Source organism: Mobula hypostoma, chromosome 5 (genome assembly GCF_963921235.1).
Source record: "Mobula hypostoma chromosome 5, sMobHyp1.1, whole genome shotgun sequence".
NCBI classification, from domain to species: domain Eukaryota; kingdom Metazoa; phylum Chordata; class Chondrichthyes; order Myliobatiformes; family Myliobatidae; genus Mobula; species Mobula hypostoma.
Window position 1 is genome coordinate 144,093,964 of NC_086101.1, and position 19,798 is coordinate 144,113,761.

A 19,798-nucleotide genomic window follows, 5' to 3' on the forward strand; every position below is an offset into this window, starting at 1 on the left:
CTTGAAGTGCACTTTCTATAGCTACCAATAACATGTCGCTCAACATGAATTCTTCCATTTCATTGAATTATTTCACTAGCATTATCCATAATTAAACAAATGGAATGTACGGTATACTATATCCATTCATTAATGAATGCCAGGAAACATATTATAATTATTATATTTTTTTTCAGCTCAAGCGGGTAAAACCGAGGTAGAGGCATAACCAAACACACTCATTTCTCAACTACAAGGAACTTTCGGACTATTCTAGTGGTGTTAGTATTGTGGCTTTCTGGAGATTTACATAGATATTTCTTTGTAGCCCTAATTGTTTAATGCTATTGTGTGGTGATTTTGGAATGATACCAATTGTAGATATTACTATTGCGACAAGCTATACCAATTCATAATAATAATTATTATTATTAATTCAAGTTTTACCTGCTTGAGCTGAGAAAAAAATAAAAATAATAATAATCAAGTCATTGGTAATTTGGGAAGCCCCTGAATAAGGAATTTATTTATTTATTGGGAGACAGTGTGGAATAGGCCATTCCAGTTCTTTGAGCCACTTCGCCCAGCAATTCCCCGATTTAATCCTAGCCTAATCATTGGTCATTACCAACTAACCAGTACATCTTTGGACTGTGGGATGATACTGGAGCCCCCAGAGGAAACCCACACGGTTAAAGGGAGAACCTACAAACCCTTACAGGCAGTGGTAGGAATTGAACCTGGGTCACTGGTACTGTAAGGTGTTGTGCCACTAATTTGACTATGATGCATAGATTGATCATTTCCTCTTTTTTCATTGGGATATTGTACAACAATAATTGTTTAGGGAGAAATATACTGTCAACAATTGTTTAGTGCAAAATATATTATCAACAGTCCCCAGAACAGCTCCACCCTATCTTTACTTATATGTATACACACAGTGCCTATAAAATGTATTCACCTCCCCTTCGAAGCTTTCATGTTTGATTGTTTTACAACATTGAATCACAGTGGATTTAATTTGGCTTTTTTGACACTGATCAACATAAAAGGACTCTTTCATGTCAAAGTGAAAACAGATCTCTACAAAATGACCTAAATTAATTAAAATTATAAAACACAAAATTATTGATTACTTAAGTATGACTCTCCAAATCATAACTGGTGCAGCCAATTGCTTTTAGAAGTCACATAATTAGTTAAATGGAGATAGGTGTTTCAATTGATTGTAGTAAAAAATATGGAAGATCAAACTGCTGTTGGGTCAGTATCCTGGCAAAAACTACACCATAAAGGCAAAATACTCCACGCAACTCCAAGAAAAGTTAATTGAAAAACACAATTCGGGAGATGGATTCAAGAAAATTTCCAAGTCACTGAACATCCCTTGGAGGACAGTTAAGTCAATCATCAAGAAATGGAAAGAATATGACACAGTTGTAAATCTACCCAGAGCAGGCCATCCTCAAAAACTGAGTGACTCTGCAAGAAGGGGACTAGTGAGGGAGGCCACCAAAAGACCTATGACAACTCTGGAGGAGTTACAAACATCATGGCTGAGATGGGAGAGAGTGTGCATACAACTGTTGCCAGTGTGCTTCACCAGCCACAACTTTATGGGACAGTGGCAAAGAGAAAGCCACTGTGGAAAAAAACTCAAATGAAATCTCAGCTAGAGTTTGCCAGAAGGCATGTGGGAGCCTCTAACATCAGTTGGAAGAAAGTTCTATGCTCTGATTGAAATTTTTGGCCATCAGACCAAACGCTATGTTTGGTGTAAGCCAAACATTACACATCATCGAAAACACACCATCCCTACCATGAAGCATGATGGTGACTGCATCATGCTGTGGGGATGCTTCATGGCAGCAGGCCCTGGAAGGCTTGTGAAGGTAGAGGGTAAAATGGATGCAGCAAAACACAGGGAAACCCTAGAGGAAAACCTGATGCAGTCTGCAAGAGAACTGTGACTTGGGAGGAGATTTATTTTCTAGCAAGACAATGACCGTAAGCATGAAGCCAAAGCTCCTCAGGAATGGCTTAAAAACAACAAAGTTAATGTCCTGGAGTGGCCAAGTCAGAGTCCAGACCTCAATCCAATTGAAAATTTGTGGCTGGACTTGAAAAGGTCTGTTCACTCATGATCCCCAGGCAATCTGACGGAGCTTGAGCAGTTTTGTAAAGAAAAAGTGAGTAAAAATTGTGGTGTGCAGATATGTAAAGCTGATAGAGACCTACCCACACAGACTTAAGGCTGTAATTGCTGCCAAATGTTTTATTGTTTTACAGCATTGAATCACAGTGGATTTAATTTGGCTTTTTAAAAATAATGACTTGAAGAGTGTGAATACTTATGCAATCAATTATTTTGTGTTACATATTTGTAATTAATTTAGATCACTTTGTAGAGATTTGTTTTCACTTGAATATGAAAGAGTCTTTCTGTTGATTAGTGTCAATAAAAATACAAATAATTTAGATCATTTTGTAGAGATCTGTTTTCATTTGCACATGAAATAGTCTTTCTGTTGATCAGTGTCAAAAAAAACCAAATTAAATCCATTGCGATTTGATATTATAAAACAATTAAAACACAAAAACTTCTGTGGGGGTGGGGAAATGGATGAATATTTTTATAGACACTGTAGTTTCCAAAGGGAGAATTTTGCTGTATTTAAGTCAGGAAAATTGCCTTGGGTGGCAAGTAAAGGCAAAATCAGAGGCATGTACTGAGCCGATGACCAGGAAAAATGAACAAAGTGTTGGTCAAGAAGTAGATTCTAAGGCAATCCTAAAGGGGTATTTTAGAGATAGAGGGCCACAGGCAAGCAAATCCATACCTTGAGACTAATCAGAGAGAAAATGCATAATTAGAAATAATGGTTCATTGTGTACAAGATACCACCACACTTAGAGATGAATATGAAGAACACGAGACACTGTATTGACACATGAAGATGCATTGAAGAAGTAATGTGCAGCAGGCAATCAACCAATTTGTTCAGGGAGCTATCATTACAGAATTCAGAAGTAAATAAAGTCCGAAATGGATAATACTAAGAAGACATTTTTTCTGAAGATATTTCCTTTGAGTGCTGCGCATTGGGAAAGTGGCGGAGGATGGGGATACAGGGGAACAAGATGAGCCCAGGTCACAGAGTGGGAGAGAGGGTCAGGTCATCAGTGGTGAGGGGATCTGGACATTGAGGTTCAGAGGGGATGATTAGGTGGAGGGGTTACCATTACCTGCAAAGGAACAAGTGAGAAGTGGTAGGGAGCAAGGGGGTTGTTTTTGAAGTGACAGGTGGATAATGGGTGTTTGAGTGGGGGATTTAAGGAGAAGGATTGAGTGGGAGACATACAAGCAGTCAATGTGACACTTCAGTTAATGGGGCTGGAAGTAAGTATGGCTGGATTTAGGGTGTCAGTTCAAAGTAGGTAGGAATTTGATGTAAAATTGGTGGGAATTTTAGGTGACAGTCAGCAGGCTGCAGAGGCTGGGAGACAAGATCCAGAGAAGTGCTGGGCAGGCACTACGATTCTAAATTTTACTTCAAAAGACTAGCCAAGCAATGTAGGTACTTGACCAGCTTGGGATTTGTTCAAGCATTTACCCTCTCTGTAATATAGCTCAGCACTCTGCACCACCTCACTGGATCCCACCATGCAGTGGCCTGTCAGCTACATGTAGGACCCTGAAGGGAAAATGACAAATCCTGTGAACCTGATTTTCCTTTAAATTTTGCTTCATTTGGAATTGTGCAGGGTACAACATGCAACTGCCTGTGATCCATTTTGTAGACAACGAGAGTCAAATCTGTGAAAGAAGTTAATTACTATGATAATATGGAGCAAGGAGGAGCCAGAAGATAATACTGAACAAGACAAACAGTGCACTGGGTAGGCAGATATCGGAGTGGGGAGGACTGTTGGTGTCATGGCTAGGATGAGGAAAATGTATATAATTACCTGACAATCTAGTGCTCTGGGTCCTTTTCCAGAGTATTTTGTGATAATACCCTTTACAGTCAGATATACCTGTCATTTTCACACAATAGCATCTCCTATTTAAAATAATCTTCTGCTCCTCTAAGTAATACCGTTAGCAATTAAATGGAAATGGTAGGTTTCTTTACAGAGAGTGGTGGGGGTGTGGAACACACAGTCAGAGTTGGTGGTAGAGGCAGATAAAACATAGAACATAGAAAATCTGCAGCCCATTACAGGCCCCTTGGCCCACAATGTTATCCCGATGATGTAACCTACTCTAGAAGCTGCTTAGAATTTCTCTACCACATAGCCCTCTATTTTACTAAGCTCCATGCACCTAACTAAGAGTCTCTAAGAGACTCTATTGTATCTGCCTCTACCACCTTCACTGGCAGTGCATTCCATGTACTCACCACTCTCTGTGTGAAAAACTTACCTCTGCCATCCCCCTTGTACCTACTTCCAAGCTGCTTAAAACTATACCCCCTCGTGTTAGCCAATTCAGCCCTGGGGAAAAGCCTCTAGCTATCCTCACAATCAATGCCTCTCATCATCTTATACACCTCAATCAGGTCACCTCTCATCCATGGAGAAAAGGCCAAGTTCACTCAACCAATTCTCATAAGGAATACTCTCCAATCCAGGCAACATTCTTGTAAATCTCCCCTGCACTCTCTCTATAGCATCCACATCCTTCCTGTAATGAGGTGACCAGAACTGAACATAGTACTCCATGTGGGGTCTAACTAAAGTCTTATATGGCTGTAACATTACCTCACAGCTCTTGAACTTGACCCATGGTGCATGAAGGCCAACACACCATATGCCTTCTTAACAACATTGTCAACCTGCACAGCAGCTTTGTGTCCTATGGACATGGACCCCAAGATCTCTCTGATCCTCCACATTGCCAGGAGTATTGCCATTAATATTATATTCTGTCTTCAAATTTGACCTTTCGAAATGAACCACTTCACACTTATCCAGGTTGAACTCCATCTGCCTTACATTAAGAACATTTAGGAAGCTCTTGGGTATGCACGTGGATGAAACAAAATGGAGGACTATGTGAAAAGGAAGGGTTAGATTAATATTAGAGTAGTTTAAAAAGTTGATGCAACATCATGGGCCGAAGGGCTTGTACAATGCTTTAACTCACCCGAACTCTGAGTCACTCAACTTCACTCACCCCAACATTGACTGTTCCCACAAATGATGGACTCACTTTCAAGGACACCATCTCATGTTTTCAATATTTATTGCTTATTCATTTTTATTAATATTATTTTGTTTTTTTTTCTTTTTGTATTTGCACAGATTGTCTTTTGCACATTGGTTGGTTGTCCATCCTGTATGGTTTTTCATTGATTCTATTGTGTGTTTGTATTTACTGCGAGTGCTTGAAAGAAATTGAAGCTCAGGGTAACATATGGTGACATATATGTTGTTTGTTAATAACTTTACTCTAAACTTTGAACTTTTCTACATTCTTTGTTCTACAAGTGAAGAGCCTCAAAAAAGTGCCTCGAAAAAGTACTTAGCCCCAAAACTATTTTCACATTTTACTGTCTCATTCTCTAAATTTAATATATATTGAAGTCGGGGTTTTTTTTTGAGGTAATCTACAAAACATTGTGTATCATATCAAATCAAAAGTAAAATTCCAAAACCTGTCAACAAATTAGAAAATTATAAACCAAATTGTGGGGCTGAAAAAGTATTCATCCCCTTCGTAATTTCTACACAGAATTTCCTCACGTAAAATACTACGTATTAACTTACCAGTCACCCAATTTGTTGATGTAGAAAATTGGAGGATCACCTGAAAAAATACCCCCTCTCTTTATAAGGTTTAACAGTATAGTAGATTTTCAACAGACCAAACCAAAATTAAGACAAAAGCGCATTCAAGGCGAGGCTGGGAAACGATGATAGAAAACTTGAATCAAGGAAGGATGCTCAACAGTTGTGGCAGGGCTTGAATACTGTCACCTCTAATAAAGTTAAATTAAGTGACGTAGGGAACAATAGGACTTCCCTTTCAATGAGTTCAAAACCATCTATGCTCACTTTGACCATCAAACCACAGAGGAATCATCACGAACTCCCACAGCCCCCTGTGATCCTGTGCTTTCCATCTCTATTGCTGATGTGCAAGCAGCCTTCAGGATGGTGAACCCATGAAAAGCATCCGGTCCACATGGGCTGCGTGGCCAGTTACTAATGACCTGTGCTGATCAACCAGCTGGAGGGTTCACTGAGATCTTTAACCTCTTGAGTCACCAGTCTAAGGTACCCATCTGCTTCAAGCAGGCTTCAATTAATCCAGTGCCTAGGAAGGACGAGGTAGCCTGCTTCAATGACTATCATCTAGTAGCACTTACTTTCACAGTGATGAAATGATTGGAAGATGTCAAATCTTGCCTGAGAAGTGACTTGGATCTGCTCCAATTTGCCTACCAGAGCAACTGGTCCACAGCAGGTGCTATCTCATTGGCTCTTCGCTCAACCCTGGAACGTCATGAGCAAAATTGCATAGATTAGGATGTCCGTCATCGACTACTGCTCAGGATTCATTACCAACATTCCCTCATGACTAATCAAAAAACTCCAAAACTTTGGCCTCAATACATCCTTGTGCAATTAGATCCTCAATTTTCTCACTTGCAGATCCCAGTCAGTTCAGATTGGCAACATCATCTCCTCTGTGATCTTCATCAGTACAGGTGCATGACAAGATTGTGTGTTTAGTCCTCTGCTCTACTCACTTTACACTTTCGTTTGTGTGGCTAAGCACAGCTCCAATGCTATATTCGACTTTGCTGATGACACCACTATCGTAGGTCAAATTAAAAGTGGTGATGAATCAAGCATATAGAAGGGAGATTGAGTAATTCCATAACAACCTGTCACTCAATGTCATGGAGACCAAGGATCTGATTATTGACTTCAGGAGAAGGAAGCCAGGGGTCCGTGAGCCAGTCGTCATTAGAGAAACAGAGGTGGAGAGGTCAGCAATTTTAAATTCCTCAGTGTTATTATTTCGTAGGAAGTGTTCTGGGCCCAGCACGTAAGTACAGTTATAAAGAAAGCACAGTGGCAGTTCTACTTCCTTAGGAATTTGCGGCATGACATCAAAAACCTTAACAAACATTTGTGGATGTGTCGTGAAGATTATATTAACTGGCTTCAGCACAGCCTGGTATGAAAATACCCGAGAATGGAAAAATAGTAGTTATGGCTGAGTCCATCATGGGTAAAACCCTCCCTACCGTTGAGCACATCTACATGAACTGCTGTCGAAGGAAAGCAGCATTCATCATCAAAGACCTCCACCACCCAGGACATGCTCTCTTCTCGCTAGTGCCATCAGGAAGAAGGTACAGCAGCTTCAGGACTCAAACCACCAGGTTCAGGAATAGTCTTGAACCAAAGCGGATAATTTCACTCACTTCACTTGCCCTGTCATTGAAATGTTCCCACAACCAAAGGACTCACTTTCAAGGACTCTTCACCTCATGTGTGTAATATTTATTGCTTCTTTATTTATTATTATTATTATTATTTTTGTATTTGCACAGTTTTTGCACACTGGTTGAAATTACAAGCTGGTGCAGTCTTTCATTGATTCTGTTATGGTTATTATTCTATTATGGATTTATTGAGTATGCCTGCAAGAAAATGAACTTCATGGTTGTATACAGTGACATATATGTACTTTGGTAATAAATTTGGTTGAAATTTGAGGCATGATTTTGGGGAAAGGCACAACACCATCTCAAAAGCACTGAACATATCTAGGAGTTCAGTACGGTCCATCGTGAAAAAGTGGAAAAATATGAATCCGCAGCCACACTGCCTATGTCAGGCTGCCCCTCAGTTGTTGGAGAAGAATGACACTTGTAAAAGAGGCTACAGTGATGCCCACAGTCATTCTGGGTGAGCTGCAAAAGTTAGTGGCTGCAATTGCAAATGAAGATCATGGCTCCACAATTTCTAAGGCCTCGAACAAAAGAGTTTTTATGCAAGAATGGCAAGGAAGAAGCCCCGGCTAAAGAAAAGCATATGCTTGCCAATAAAAACTTTGCAAAACGTCACTTAGATAATCCTGAAAAATTGTGGAAGGTGATCTTGTTGTTGGAGGAGACTAAAGTGGAACTTTTTGTCCTCAACACTAACTGGTATATAAGGGATTAATCTAATACTGCGCATCAGCTAGGTAACACCATCCCTCTTGTAAAGTATGGTGGAGGTAGCTTCATGCTATGGGGATACTTTTCACCAGCAGGGACTCAAAATGTGGTCAGTTATGAGGGCAATATTAATGCTGCTAAATACAGAGAGATCCTGGATAAAAACCTGCTCGCCTCTGCCAGAAACCTTAAACTGGGGAATAAGTTCATCTTTCAGCATGGCAACCCAAAGTACACTGCTACAGCACCAATGGAATAGCTTCAAATGAAGAAAATAGATGTATGTGAGTGGCCTAGTCAGAGTCCTGACCTTAACATAATCAAACATCTCTGGAAAGACCTCAAGATTGTTGTCACTGTCACTTCCCAACTAAACTGGCACTGCTTGAGCAATTTTGCAAGGAGAAATGGGCAAATATTGCTCCATTACATTGTGCAAAGCTAACAGATAACTATCCAAAAAATCTACTGGCTGCAATAACTGCAAGAGGTGGTTCAACTAAGTAGTGAGCAAAGGGGAGCAATACTTTTGAACAGTTGACATTTCAGTTTTTAAACCTGTAGTTTTTCATTCTTTACAACATTCTCTTTTATTGAGCTCTACTGTGGGGGAAAAAAAAGAGCATGTGATTCACAGTTAAATTGATCAACATCCCTGTTTGTAATTCTCATTTACGCGAACAAAGAGTTAGGGGCTGAACAGTTTTACAAGTCACTATAAATTTATCCTTGGTAGGCAACTCAGAGTCCAATTTCATTACTATCCTTCCAACTCCAACAATTCTAGTCCCATTCCAGAAGATTCAGATTCATTTATTTATCACGTGTACATTGAAATATATAGTAAAATGCATCATTTGCGCTAACAACCAACACAACCTAAGGAAATGCTTGAGGCAGCCCGCATGTGTTAACACACATTCCAGTGCTAACAAGATTCCAGAAAGTTATAAATAAAATGTCTTCATGTTAATTACTATCTGCCTTCATGGATTTCTTTGTGGCTGTATTAGCTAAGAAATGCATCTGTTACTTTTGTAATTGTTGCCTGCTCAGGTAGTGCTACTTGGTTTACATCAACTTCAGCAGAATCTGTTTGAGTTCGCGATTGACACTCAAATGCATTTTGGTGCTGGTTTCATTTGGCTGTTTCATAACTTCAGAACTTCCATGAGATATGTCACCAGGATTTAAATTTTTACATCATGCATATTCTATAGAGATGATCTGACATGATGTTACTACACTTGAGTGTGTAAACCCTAATGCTCATTTTATGCAGCCTGCAGTTAGACATTGGTGGAGAAATGGCTTTGAAGTCATATTGGCCTTGTCCTGTTTTGGCACTATGCCTCCCCTTGGGTTTGCCTTCAGATCCTATTGCTTATATAAATGTAGGGTTTATTTAATTTCCAATTCATCCAAGATTAAGGAATTTACTCTGCTTTCTCTGATTTAATCGTTTGCTTTCTGTGTATCTGTAGGTATGCAATGCACATGTATATATATCAATGATGTGTGTGTGTGCCTGAGTGTTTCCTGTAAGCCTTTTAAACATGAATCTCTCGCCAAACAATGCTCTTCTTACACAATTAAAGTGTTGGGTTTTCTCATTTATTTCTGGTTTGGCAAGTGACTTACTTCACCCAGCCTGAAGGCCTGCTGCCAGATGAGACTGGCCAATGATGGGCTCCCTGTCGTCTGCTGTGTTCCCTTTGTCTTCAGATTCACCCAGTGTGGTAGTCATGTGGTGCTTTTCGTCAAGGAAATAAGTGCAAGGAAAGCTGGCTCACTTTGTAAAAGTGCAGTAATAGTTTCACCTTGGCATCATTTTCAATAACAAATGAAATAAAGTAAAATAAATTAAATTAAACTTTTAATCAGGTCGCTTAAAAAATTACCCTTGCCTTAAGTGCTGGCAACATCTACACACAGACTGTTTTGACAGCTGCATGGCTGTCTGATAATGGCCTCTCGAGTGTCTGTTATCATCCACTAAGTGCTTGCTCTAGTCTACCCCTTGTCCACTTTTCAACCTTATAATAAATACACACATACTGTATATAGTATATTTTATAGTTTGTTAGTGGCAACTTCTTGTGTTGCAAACTTTGCCAGACATACAATCATATTTATCATATTAAGTGGTCTGCAGCATAATGACAAGTGATAATTAATGCTCTTGTTTATATGTGTGTGGGCTGGTTTTGTGTGTGTGTGTGAATGTGTCAGTTGTAACTGGGAGTAGAGTAGGAATGAGATGGAGAAAGAGGAGCCTTTAGACAGCTCTTGAAATAAGTTGGAACTGAACACAATGAGAATAAGCAGACGCTTAAAAAAAATGTTGCAAACCAAATCTGAAGGGATTACTGGATGGTAATCTTGTTGGTTTGTTCCAATCACATCATAAAGCAAGGTCCTAAACAGTAAACTGAGAAAGATGGAAGTAGGTTTGTATGCTGGATCATGATGCTTGTAGGCAACCAACATGCTGTTTGATATGAATTGAAATTCTATTGCACTATTGTCTTTATTCTATGAAAGATATCTAGGGTTTATTTTTAAACTTGTAGATCATATTAAATACTAAAATGAGCATTTAAGTTTTATATTTATTCTGAAAACAACAAAGTCTTGAAATCTGTTCCTCCAAATATTGTAGGGTCTATGTTGCAGATATTTTACTTCAGATTGTCAATTATGCAGAATAATAGCAGTGACTGTTGTACTTAGAAGATGTTTAGTTTGCAGCAAGAATAGTTATAGCGCATGCAAGGTATGATTTAACTAATGGTTTTATTCAGGGGTGTACATTTGAAGGGGCATGTGGATGTATCCTGATTGGTTATTGTGCGAGTATGTGCATTATTATCTTTAAACCTGCTTAGAATTTCTTAGTGGTTACTGCAAATGGGGTTATTTGCCCCGTATTTCTGGAGATGATGCTAGTCTGGATGATTAACATTTGGACAGCAAAATCTATGTTTCCAATGGCTAAGAATCAATAGTGACACGACTTGAAGAGCTACAATAGCAAAACATGGTGGACCCTGCAGATCTGCAATAATAGCTGTGAAATGTGCAGTATGTCCAGTTACATCTGCTTCTGGTCAAGGACCTCTTTTTTAGGACTAATTTGTGATATCCCTGACTGCATTGTCTTTTTGTATAAACAAAAAATAAAAAAATTATTTTCACACATCTTGCATAACACTTGAAGTAAAATTTTATGATATTGCTAAATTTTCTAAGAAAATTTTGTGTGTTGCATGAAAATTCTGGATGCATAAATATCAAATAAGCGAGAGTTTATTGTATTATAATTGAAATTAGCCGATTTTGCTGGACAAACTGTTAATTCTAGCTAATTGGTTTTCAGTTCGTTGAATTACTTTTAAGCACTTTTTTATGATGTGTTTCTTTCTCTTTTTACCAGATTCAGGACAAGAAGACAGTCCCAGTCACAGTGAGTCTACAAAAAATACTCCAGGTTAGTGAATCACTTGAAGCTGAGCGAAACACTTTGGATGGTAATTTTAAAATGAAGTGTTAAGTCTGACCTGCAGTGCTTCACTTCACTTCCTCTCATTAACCTCATTCTATATCCCAAATTGTGCTGTGTCCCTGTGTTCACTCCCCTCTTTCCCAAGATTGACGGAAGATTCACAAAAGCCATTTTGGGATTGAAGTGAAAGGACTAGCAAAATGAGACCTCTCCTTTGTAACAATGCTAAAACGGCAATGTAATCTGGGTGGCCAACACCATATGACTGCGACCTGACCTTTATTCAGGAGATTCCAACCAACTCTCTTCTACGGATCTTTGAGTTTGTTTTAATTCAAACTGAGTTATGCATAACCTACAAAATATGTAAAGAATCTCATAAAACAACCAGCATAATAGGATGGTTACAGTAACAAATAACAAGGAGACTGTCACAATGGCAGGTGCGTAGGGAGCAAGGGTGGGCCCAAATGCAAGACACTTCTTGTGAGATTAATTAAATTTAGTTTATTGTTCAATATCAGGAGAGCTAGGCAGGAGCAGGAGTAGCGAACTGGACAAGGACTGAGGACTACGACTAGGCTGGGACCAAGGGTCTGGGCTAGGACTCGGAATCGGCTCCCAGAACTAGAGGAGACATGAAGAGGCTAGGGTATGGACCCCGAGCCCGAGACTGGGCAAGGACCCAGTACCTGGGTCTTGCCTTGGGCTCGGACCCCAGAACCAGGCATGGACATGACATGGGCTAGGGAGAGGGGGAACATGGGAACACAGAGCCTCGGTCTCGGGAGAGCAGGTACATGGAACCACAGAACACAGAGTCGGGACCCCTCCTTGGGTACAGAACATACGGCCGTGACTTACACACAGAACAGAGAGCCGGGACCCCTCCTTGGGTACAGGACATAGGGCCGGGACTCATGACCCTAATGCCGCCAGGGCCAAGACTCGACTTGGCGCTTGAAAGCCGCCAGGGCCAGGACTTGACTTGGTGCTTGAATGCCGCCAGGACCAGGACTCGACTTGGTGCTTGAATGCCGCCAGGACCAGGACTTGACTTGGTGCTTGAATGCCACCAGGACCAGGACTCGACTTGGTGCTTGAATGCTGCCAGGGACAGGACTCGACTTGGTGCTAGAATGCCGCCAGGGCCAGGACTCGACTTGGTGCTAGAATGCCGCCAGGGCCTGGACTCGACTTTGTGCTTCAATGCCGCCAGGGCCTGGACTCGACTTTGTGCTTCAATGCCGCCAGGGCCTGGACTCGACTTTGTGCTGGAATGCCGCCAGGGACAGGACTCGACTTGGTGCTAGAATGCCGCCAGGGCCAGGACTCGACTTGGTGCTAGAATGCTGCCAGAGCCAGGATTTGACTTGGAACTTGATTGCCGCCGGAGCCAGGACTTGACTTGGAGCCTCCGGGTAGTGGCGCACTTTCAACTCGGCCTGGGAACAGTCGACAGCAGTTCTTGATTCCCTCCGGCGGGTTAACTGATGGACCCCCTCGATGAGGAAACATTGCAGGCTCGCTTCGGCGAGGTAACTGGACAGGGTTGCTCCGCTGAGGAAAGACGAATTACTGGCACTCACTTCGGCAGAGACTAGGCTTGCTCCAGCCAGATGACATCAGCACACCGTACCTTGGATGACTTTGCAATGGCTGAAAGCCAGAGACTATAAACAACTGGTTCAGCCGAGCCTTAATTGCCTCTAATCACCAAAGTCGAGGGACCCGGGAAAACAGGGAATCAACAGTCCGGATCGTAACATAAATAAGGTAAATTTAAAGGAACCCCGATCTGGACCATCACAGTACCCCCCTCCCAATGGGAGCCTCCAGGCAACCAACAGAGTTGCCTGTATTATCGATGACCCGGGTGGGTGGGGGGAATTTGGCCAGCGGGCAAAGCAGAAAAACAACACCTTGACTTTCAGGCTGAAAAGAGTTTGGAAAAAACAGTTTGTGTCTGCTGGGTCCATGTTTGGCGAGAGCGTTCTGTCACAATGGCGGGGGCATAGGGAACTAGGGTGGACCCAAATGCAAGACACTTCTTGTGAGGTTAATTAAATTTAGTTTATTGTTCGATATCAGGAGAGCTAGGCAGGAGCAGGAGTAGCGAATTGGACAAGGACTGAGGACTACGACTAGGCTGGGACCAAGGGTCTGGGCTAGGACTGGGAATCGGCTCCCAGAACTAGAGGAGACATGAAGAGGCTAGGGTATGGACCCCGAGCCCGAGACTGGGCAAGGACCCAGTACCTGGGTCTTGCCTCGGGCTCGGACCCCAGAACCAGGCATGGACATGACATGGGCTAGGGAGAGGAGGGACATGGGAACACAGAGCCTCGGTCTCGGGAGAGCAGGTGCATGTAACCACAGAACAGAGAGTCGGGACCCCTCCTTGGGTACAGGACATAGGGCCGGGACTCATGACCCTAATGCTGCTAGGAACGGGACTTGACTTGGTGCTTGAATGCCGCCAGGGCCAGGACTCAACTTGGTGCTTGAATGCCACCGGAGCTAGGACTTGACTTTGAGCCTCTGCGTAGTGGCGAGCTCTCGACTCAGCCCAGGAGCCATAGACAGCGGTTCTTTATTCCCTCCAGCGGGTTAACTGACGGATCCACCTCGATGAGGAAACTTTGCAGGCTCGCTTCGGCAAGGTAACTGGACAGGGTTGCTCCGGTGAGGAAAGGCGAATTACCAGCACTCGCTTCGGCAGAGACTAGGCTTGCTCCGGCCAGATGACAACGGCACACCGTACCTTGGATGACTTTGCAACGGCTGAAAGCCAGAGACTATAAACTACCGGTTCAGCTGAGCGTTAATTGCCTCTAATCACCAAAGTCGAAGGACACAGGAAAACAGGGAATCAATGGTCCAGATTATAACATAAACAAGGTAAATTTAAAGGGACCCCGATCCGGACCAAGACAGAGACACGAACCTGGAAAATGAGTAGTGTAGCAACATGTATTTTTAAAGCACCATGCAACGTCAAATCAATTTTTACTTAGAGTAAACTATATTGGTGATCATTTCCATGTGAAGTCATGCCAATTACAAATTTGAACTGGGCACTGCTTATGTATGGTTCCTTGACCCCATAACACATATTGCTACAGCAAACTGGACTTCCCTGATGAGTGGCAACTTGCTGAAACAGCAATGTACAATAAGCTCATTCATTTGGAGCAGCTCTATACTGTATGTCTAAATACTGGCCACCACCTTCAACCCTTTGGACTGCTGCTCAGTACTGATTTGGCACGGCAGCACAAATTATTATGCAAATAACATGTTATAACCAGACCAATGCTCAATATGTGAGAATTTGTTGGAAAGCATAACTTGAAGCCAGTCAAGTCATTCAGTGATTCAAACACTAATCAAAGTACAGCAATTGATCTCTTCAAGGTATACAAGGGGCATGGCTACTGGAGTACCAGCAATAGGAGACAATGGTATTATAGTCATTTGGCATTCACTGCACACCAGCATTCACTTTGGGACCTGAAGCTACTGCAGCTATCAGACCCAGAACTGCTGGTTCCCTCACTCTTTTCAGAACTAGTTGACTTCACCATCTGAGCATGACTCTGCTTGTAGCAAAGAGGAATGCAAGTGGTATCATGGCTGCTGCAGCAGGAAGAGACAGGTCTCCACAGGGCATATCTCTGACCCTTGTAAAGAATGATCTCTCGCTGAGTGTCTCTCTGTCAGTATAGAAGTCATCGGCATAGCTTGTTATTTATATTCCTCCTGAAGAACTACTGGTGCATGCTGATGAGTCTGGTCAGGAGAGTACCCCAACTGTAAATCCTATGTCTAAAAACTAAGATTCTAGCAATTCCATACACCAGGTCCCATTGTCTTGTCGCAGTCTGCGGACTTTATATCTTCCCGTGACCCACCCTTCAAACATGCCAGCATTTAAGGTGGCACTGTGGGGTATCAAGTGAAATGACACACTGTTTCATCATCAATATCACTGTCACCCCTTCTCCTCCCTCCTCTCCAGTTTTCCTTGCGGCTCCAAACTGTTGTGTTCCATAGGCTGAAAACAAGATGCATTTTCTGAAATTCAACAAAGATAGATTCCTCCACTTGTAGGCTTTCCACAAGGCAGCTTTTGGTGGTGGAACAACATGGATGGTGATGAAAGGGTCAACTTGGATCCAATCAAAGGGGGCCTAGAGTCAAACAAATCTGATAGATGTTTTATAGTCTCTATTCATGGGATGGTTTGAGCCTGTATGGACAACTGCCCTTCAGAAGGAGGATCGTTTCCTTATAACCCTTTTCTCAGTGGCTTCCCTCCTCCATTTTTAGCTGAAGTCAATGAGATGAAGGTCTTGGAGTGACCTTTACATTACACTGCCTTCAGAGATTTGACCCCTTAATGGGAGGAAATTCAGTTGTGCAGACATGCGTAGATGGGTAAGTGTGTGTGTGTGCTTGGGTGTCTGCTCCATTGTGAGTGTGGATAAGTGGAGTGTGTCAACATCCCTGGAAGGAAGCAAGAAACTCAAAAGCAAAAGTGGAAACTGCTGGAAACACTTGGCAGGTCAGACAGTGGCTATGGGAAGGAACATTTAGTTGATATTTCAAATCAAGGATCGTTCAATGGAAATGGGAATGTTGGAAACAAGTGTGTTTTGAGATATAGGGGGAGAGAGTTGAATTAAACAGAGGGAATGTCTCTACCCAAAGATGCTGCTTAACCTGCTAAGTGATTACAGAATGTCTTGCTTTTCTTTGTACTGTATATTTGAATCTTTGCTTAGGAATCTATTTTTCACTTTTGCCTCAGTAACTGTATATTTTAGAGAAAGGCTATTGAACTAGGGAATGAAGCTTAGGGGTGTTTATGAAAATTTCCTTTTGCCGTTTAACATGATGGCTCTGCAAGCTGGTTGCAGTTCACTTCTGCTTATCATCTGCTGTTATTTCTGAGTCTTGTTATCATAAGGGCTGTAGTTATCCCAACCAGGTTATTATCTCTAGAGATGTTTGCTTAAACATTTTCGCTGTGGTCATTAAAAACCTGTGCTGCTTTGCATCAAAAACATTTCTTTGCCTTGACCCATTTATGTTTAGCAAAATATTATATCTGGCATTGCAAAGATGTGTTTAAATGTGGAAGCAAAAAGAAATCCATTTGAATGATGTTTCCACATGTACACATTATACATGGTGTCACGCATCCCTGAAAAAGTACATACAAGTATTTTGAGGGTCCAAAACTATTTATGAGAACACTATAAGTCATGAGGAAAGAAGATCTCATTTAATTGTAAACTTCCCACACAATACTGAAATTGATTCAGATTAAGTGCTGAGCGATTTCTATTCATTCTGGTATTCACAAGTTGAATTAGTGATTTAATAAAAAATTAATTCATATTTTTGAGAACTTTTGTATGGATTTGAGTGGTTTATGTCTGGTGAAACAGCAGATGCTTTTGTTGTCCTGTTGTAACACTCACAAGTTTGTAATCTGATCCTTGAATTTTTGGGTGTGGAAATACAACTAAACATCATAAAATGGATTAAATTTTAATTAAATGTCAACCAAGTGTGATTAATGCCGTATACTTCTATCACCTTAGTTTACTTGACAATGCAGACCTCATTTTTTAATTTACAATTTATCCACAAATATGTATTATAATATTTAATCTCCCTCTCCAGCATCAGCATGCTGCACATGACAAGAAAGTTTAAGTATTTTTCTGTGTTTTATTTTTTAAACAGGAATGCATCTTACTTAAAAGATATTATAGTTAACTATTACAGTACTACTTTACTCTCCAGTGATTTGTATAGATCAATTTGCTTTCAATAATTTCTTACCACCTTAGGATGGCATATAGAACGGACATAGCTGATTAATTTTGTACTGTCTACACCTCACTAATTCACTTAATTTACTCAACTTGCTAAGTGATTTTCTTCCATCTTTCAAATAATAACATCTTCTGGAACATCTTTTGTTCATCTGTCAGAAAATTGATGTCTAATTTCCCGATAATTAATTTTTAAATTTTGCTAAAAAATCAAAAAAACTGTGTTACCACTGGTTCTAATTAGCGGCGATACTTCAATTTGCAGTTGTAGACTACACCTTCTGGTGCTACTTGGACACGTCTTTAGTGATGAACCCGGGGTCATGGGGTGTTTCGGGTCTTTAATCATCAGACAACCTCGACTGGGCGACCCAGCTGGGGGTGATCAGCTCCCAAATTGTGTCCAAGTGGCACACTAATCCACGGGTCCCCCCTCTGGATCCACAGCCACCATGAGGCCTTTTCAGCAGCCTCCAGAATGTTCTTGGTGGCTCCTCTACATTGCAGTCCTTTAACTCCAAGGAGTTTTAGAGTCCGCTGTAATGAATGGCCAGCAAAGCCCACTTCGACTAGCTCACAGCGAATTCTTGAGACATTGCTCCAGAACTCTGCAACAAGATCTGTGTATCTAGCCCTCTTGCGATTGTTGGCCTCTTCAATTTAGTCTTCCCAGGGGACAGTAAGTTCCAGCAGGACCACTTGCTTTGTAGACTCCCATATTAACACCATGTCCGGGTGGAGCAGAGTGACTGCAATATTCTCTAGGAACTTGAGCTGCCTCCCTAGGTCGACTTGGAGCTGCCAGTCTCGTGCAGTGGCGAGAAACCTTCCCGAGAAGCTAGGCCGATGTTGAACCTTCTCCCCCGCTCTAATAAAGGTGATGGACTGTTTGGGAGCGTGCTGATCTTTGCAGTCTTGAATCGCTGTGCTGATTGTGTCCGTCATTGACCTTAAGACTTGGTTATGGCGCCAGCAGTATTGCCCTTCCCCTAACGCCTTCGGGCAGCAACTTAGGATATGCTCCAAAGTGCCCCTCCTCTGGCACAGTTGGCATGCTGGAGTGTTTGCCATGCCCCACCAGTGCAGGTTGGCCGGGCTTGGGAGAACGTCATAGACTGATTGGATGAGAAACTTGATGTGCAATGGTTCGGCTCTCTGGAGCTCTGTCCAGGTGAACTTCCGAGGTTCCACATGCTCCCATCTAGTCCAGGCGTCTTGTTTGTACATGCCGGCCATCTTGCTGTATCGTTCTTCCTCCGCTTCTGCTCGTATCTCATTCTGAACCAGTTGACGCTTCTCCTTTCCACGGGTTTTGTCTAGGCGTGGTTTGGGGAAACAGCCCAGTCCTGCCCGCCCCACCTGCCCCACCGCCACAGTGCCCACCAAAATGTTGTGCTGCAGCCGTGCCTCCGCTCTGTCGACAACTTCCTGCGACTGCCACTTCCTTCCGGTCTTTACGCGGATTCCTGCCGAAGCGACTTCAACTTCAGAGGAGTCTTGGTACATCATAACCTCCTTGGCTCAAGTGACTTTGAATTCCTCTGATAGGCCGCTGATACCATTTCTTAAAAAGTTGTGCTTTATCTATCCTCGATTCTCAAATGGGAACAGTTATGTATTTTGTTTTACTTGAGGGAAACAGTCAGTGTGAATCAGTGCTCAGGTTCCACCTGGTGAAGGGAGGCATTTTATGCGCACGTGACATTTAAGGAATGCCCTCGATGACCCATGAGTCTTCATGAAACAGAAGGCATTCCACTGTCCCATGATGCAACTGGTGTGCAGTCATGTACAAGATTCTTGACCAGCTGTCATGATGTTTCTGCCGTAGAGCAATCCACTCTCCCTCTTCCCTTAAGAGCAACAGTAATAAGCATTTATATTGTGGCTGGTGACACCCACAAGAACCCCAGGGCTAATGCAAAGAAAGCCAGATGTGGTGTTGTACAGGCCATTGGCAAATTGCTGTCAGGTGCTCGGAAGGAACTGGAGGGGTCTTCAGTGTGCATAGTGCTGGCTCATCACAACTGCACTCTGCACAGGTTTGGACAACAGTCAATGAACTGGAAGACACCTTGCTATAGATCAGTGGGTCACTGAATAGTCAAAGTTGGAGTTTTTTAAGTTCACTTCAGGCTGTATTAATAGAGTGTGGCCAGTGGTGAACATCTGGCATTTCTAAAGTTCTATGAAGGTGGTGCTTCTCTTTATGGAGGCAGACCTGGCAAAAGCAGGCGACATCATGGTTATTGTGCTCAAGACAAATTATACCATCTCTC

At 42.1% G+C, this 19,798-nt stretch overlaps 1 protein-coding gene across 13 annotated transcripts in view; it reads left to right on the forward strand.

The window, feature by feature from the left end:
• Positions 1-19,798, forward strand: part of LOC134347065 (nuclear factor 1 B-type-like) — a 314,847-nt gene that overhangs the window by 161,739 nt on the left and 133,310 nt on the right. For all 13 annotated transcript variants that reach the window (XM_063049136.1, XM_063049140.1, XM_063049132.1 and 10 more), the window contains one exon: positions 11,602-11,655. In XM_063049136.1, the coding sequence (XP_062905206.1) occupies positions 11,602-11,655 (54 nt within the window). The remainder of the gene's footprint in view (positions 1-11,601; positions 11,656-19,798) is intronic.